The sequence below is a fragment of the Sceloporus occidentalis genome, unplaced genomic scaffold (genome assembly GCF_023333645.1).
Source record: "Sceloporus occidentalis isolate IW3139 unplaced genomic scaffold, rSceOcc1.0.p SCAF_66, whole genome shotgun sequence".
NCBI lineage: Eukaryota > Metazoa > Chordata > Lepidosauria > Squamata > Phrynosomatidae > Sceloporus > Sceloporus occidentalis.
The window spans coordinates 1,709,853-1,714,152 of NW_028317046.1; the positions used below are offsets into that span (position 1 = coordinate 1,709,853).

The window sequence follows — 4,300 nt, forward strand, 5'->3', positions numbered from 1 at the left end:
GAGGGGTCCCTTTAAGTTTTCATGGTGTCCCCCTTGCAAATGCATAGGGGGGATTCTGCAGAATGTTTCCAGCGAGGAGAAACACTAGGACAAGAGATCAAATGCATGTTAAAACTCCCCCACTCTATTAACCTCTACCGTTTCTGCTGGGAGGCTGTTCCACTTATCTACCACCCTCTTGATGAAATAATACTTTCCTTACATCTCTAGATGTGTAGGTGAACTTTTGTACGAATGCTGCCACTCCCACAGCTTGCTGCGATTCTTCAATCAGCAGAACAGGAAGAGCTTGAAGTCAGTTGAATGTCAGGCTTAACACGGCGCTCCAGACGCAGCCACGATGGGGGTAGGGCTCGCTTTGCTTGTGGCCCTGCTAGCGATTTTCTTTTCGTTATGTTTTTTGCTTGTCGTGGGGGTCATTTATTTTGAGTTTTCCAATTCGGAGATCCCAGCAGGGGTGGCATGCCCCGGGAAGCTGAGGACCATTCACTGCGTGACGATCGGTATTGCGATTGTGGTAAGTACTCGGCAAACGATGAGTGATGTGATGCTTGCTTATTTTACATGTAACATATGGACATTTTACTGAGGGGGTGGTGGATAAGTGGAACAGCCTCCCAGCAGAAGTGGTAGAGGGTAATACAGTGAGGAGATTAAACATGCATGGGATAGACATACGGCTCCTGAATCTAAGACGAGACCAACGACTGATTAAGGTCTGTGTGTTTACAGCAGGAGAAACGGGCGACTAGACGGGGGCCGAATTTTCATATCATACATTTATGAACGACTCAGAGAGGTTTCTATTTCTTGGTGAATTGCATTAAAAGTTACTTCTAAAGGATCAGCATGTAATGCTGTGCTGTACAAAGGTGAAAGTTCACAAGTATGCTAAAACGCGTAAATCAGTGACTCTGTGGGAATCCAGAAGGCTCATTTAAACCGGGTTAAATCCGTGATTATTAGACCTCGATAAGTGTGCCCCCTGCCTGCAGGGGGTAATATTTATACACTGAGGTATTAAAGGGACGGTATGAGTGTTACGTTCTATCGGCCAATGCTTGTCAGGGACCTCTCCGCTATCATATACATTAAAGTACATATAATGGCTGGAGTGTCCTTTTAATTGGAGCGATAAAAAAATCACCCATGTAGGGCCGTATATAAAGGTAATTTGTAAAAAAAAAAAAAAAGTAGGGGTAAAAGTGAAAAGGACAATAATAATAGTAGCCCTAAAAGTTACAAGAATGTGGGTAGCGATGGCAGGAATGTGTTAATACATTTAATTAATGAAATACATATTCAGTTATATACAAGGTTACAAAGTTACATAGAAAATGAGTAAAGCCCCGCCCCCAGTCACTAGCCACACCCCCTGAAACACAAGCATCCCTCTTTTAAGTGTACTGAAGTATGCTAGAATTGTCACCTATTGAGATGAACGGCCGTTCCCGTCACTGGTTATATTTATTAATGGGGATATTTGTCTCGTCTCCCAGGGGAGGATTTTACAGAATTTGGGAATATGCAGTCAGATCGGCTTCACTCGCTACGTGAGGGAGAAACTTATGGTTCGAGAACTAGGGGAACATCCGGCGCTTTTAATAAAAAACCTGAAGTTTGAAGATGTTCCGGTGAGAGTTTATCAGCCAAAATCGCCATCTGCGGGTGGAAGGAAGGGCGTCTTATTTTTCCACGGCGGAGGATGGATGTTCGGAAGCATCGGCAAGTGAATGGATTATTAGAATATTCCTGAATGCCTTAGTGCCTTCAAATATTCTTCTTTTTTTTTGCATCTTTTATAAACATGATAATTGATTTAATGATAACAATAATTATATTAATACCTTTTTACTTTACTGAGAGGGTAGTAGATAAGTGGAACTGCCTCCCAACAGAGGTTGTAAAGGTTAACACAGTGAGGGGATTTAACTATGCATGGGATAGGCATACGGCTCCTGAATCTAAGACAAGACCAACGACTGATTAAGGTTTGGGTCTTTACAGCAGGAGAAACGGTCGACTAGACGGGGGCCGAATGGGTCTATATTGTATAGGTGTTTATTTTTCCCTCTTATACATATATCACAATCTGCCTTCCGTCATTTAATATGATGAACATATCACTAATGTAAGCAATGCACGTGTGTTTTTCAGATAGTTATGATGTTTTATGCCGCTATATTGCAAAGGAAACAGAATCGGTGGTGGTCTCCGTTGGGTACGTAACATTTCAGGTATCTAAAACAGGGCAGTATTGTTGGGGTGGAGGTAGCATGTTTAGAGGCAGGTGGGACATGGTTCGGGGTGGACAGGGATAAAGTTATAGACATCTCTGGGGCAGGACCTGTCACTTACCACCCCACAACCCTCTGAAGGAGAGGGGCAGTATATGACATCATACCCTGGCGCACAGCTTCAGTCCATAGCAAGGAGACCAAGTTCAGGAAAAATCCTCTGATCTCCCAAAGCGGCCCATGGTTCCCACTGCCTGCAAAAGTGGGACAGTGTGGCTGCTTGGTGGAACAGTACCCAAAAACCAGGACTGTCTCACTTAAATCATGATAGTTGGGGTGTATATAGGTGGACATACTTGTGCATACGTTCCATCAATGTTCGAAAGTAACATTAATCTTACGGAAGGAGTTGGTAATGCCAGGAAGCCATGTGATTTGCTTAAAACAAACCAAAGCGGGTTTTAAGTCAGTAAGAGAACAGGGAAGAGGGCTCCATGGGTTCTAATCCTTTTTCCACTCTTAGATATCGCCTGGCACCGGAACACAGGTACCCGGCGCAGTACGAGGACTGTCTCAACTCTGCCGTTCATTTCATGAAGACCGCAGAGGACTATGGCGTTGATAGCTCCTCCATCATCATAAGCGGGGACAGTGCAGGAGGAAACCTCACGGCTGCTGTTTGCCAAGCTCTCGTTGGCAGAACCGATCTTCCAAAACCACTGGCCCAAGTGCTGATATACCCCAGCGTCCAAATGGTAGACCTCAATTTGCCTTCCTTCCAGCAGAACCGAGCCGTTCCGATTTTATACCGAGAACGAGCCGCCTTCTACATGATAAACTACGTATGCGACGATATTTCTGTAATCGAGGATGTGTTGGATGGCGACCATGTTCCCGTCGATACAAAGTTAAACTTCAGGAAGTGGCTAAGCGCTGATAATATTCCAGACCAATTCAAAGCCCGGGGCTTTCAACCTCGCGTTATGTCTTCCCACGATGAAGATGTTTACGAGACAGTAAAAAATGCTTTAGAGACGGCTTGTTCTCCATTACTCGCCAACGACTCCGTAATTCGTCTTTTACCCAAATCTTATATATTAACGTGCGAGTTCGATGTCCTGCGGGATGACGGAATACTGTATAAGAAAAGACTGGAGGACAATGGGGTTAATGTCACCTGGTACCACGTTAAAGATGGCTTTCACGGTATTGTCAGTTTCTTTGACAACGGGTTCCTTTCGTTTCCATCTGGAAAGCTGGCTGTGGATGACATTGTTAACTTCATAGAGAATATAGATTAATCGTCTACGCCACGTTTTCCGGATGCTAGCGGTTGGAGTCGAAGTATTTCTATCTCATGATGTGATGTTAAGTGCTGTGTAAAAAAAAAAAAAAAAAAAAAAAAAAATTTTTATAAAAATAAAAAATATTTACATGATTTTATGGTTGTGTTGGAAATTATTATTAATCTCCATAATATGTTGCGCCCATCAATTTGTTGTATGAAATTGAAAGGTTTCACTTTGTTACATTGTAACTATTTTTGTACATTGTCCTGCTGTCCCTCATAGCTTCAAGAGCAGGACTACAGGGACCATGGCTACTTAAGAGATCATCTGATTCCCCCACAATGGGTCCAGAAAGCAATGGAGGTCTATGAATCTCAAAGTGGGGTGGTGACCGCACTTCTGGCCCTTCCCACTTCTGGTGTTGGCCCCCGCCCTCTTTTCCTTTCTTGACCCTTTTACACACATGAGATCTAATATTATGTAAGCCTTTCTACTGGATCATTAATCACATTAATCACATAAGGCAGAGACGGTTTTGTTTCCATGGCAACAGCCTTTCGACACTTGCATTTGTGTCAGGTGACAGTTAAGTACTGACAGTTATTTAAAAATATGAACAGGACAAAAAAAAATAATAATGTGATTAAAAAACTATTTGGGGAATTATTTTGGCAAATAGAAGCCGAATATTCCAACAAAGTGCTGATCGGGAACTGGGCCGAGGAACGGCAAGAGGTGCGACCCCTTCCAGATACCCTTCGGGTCTTTAAACGG

The 4,300-nt window shown here is 43.3% G+C and overlaps 1 protein-coding gene across 1 annotated transcript; it reads left to right on the top strand.

The window, feature by feature from the left end:
• The first annotated feature begins 340 nt into the window (after positions 1 to 340).
• On the top strand, positions 341 to 3,538 carry LOC149286820 (arylacetamide deacetylase-like 4). Its single transcript, XM_089493649.1, has 4 exons — positions 341 to 517; positions 1,500 to 1,725; positions 2,158 to 2,221; positions 2,761 to 3,538. Exons 1-4 carry the CDS (start codon positions 341 to 343, stop codon positions 3,536 to 3,538), a joined length of 1,245 nt encoding a protein of 414 aa, XP_089349775.1.
• Positions 3,539 to 4,300: the final 762 nt, after the last annotated feature.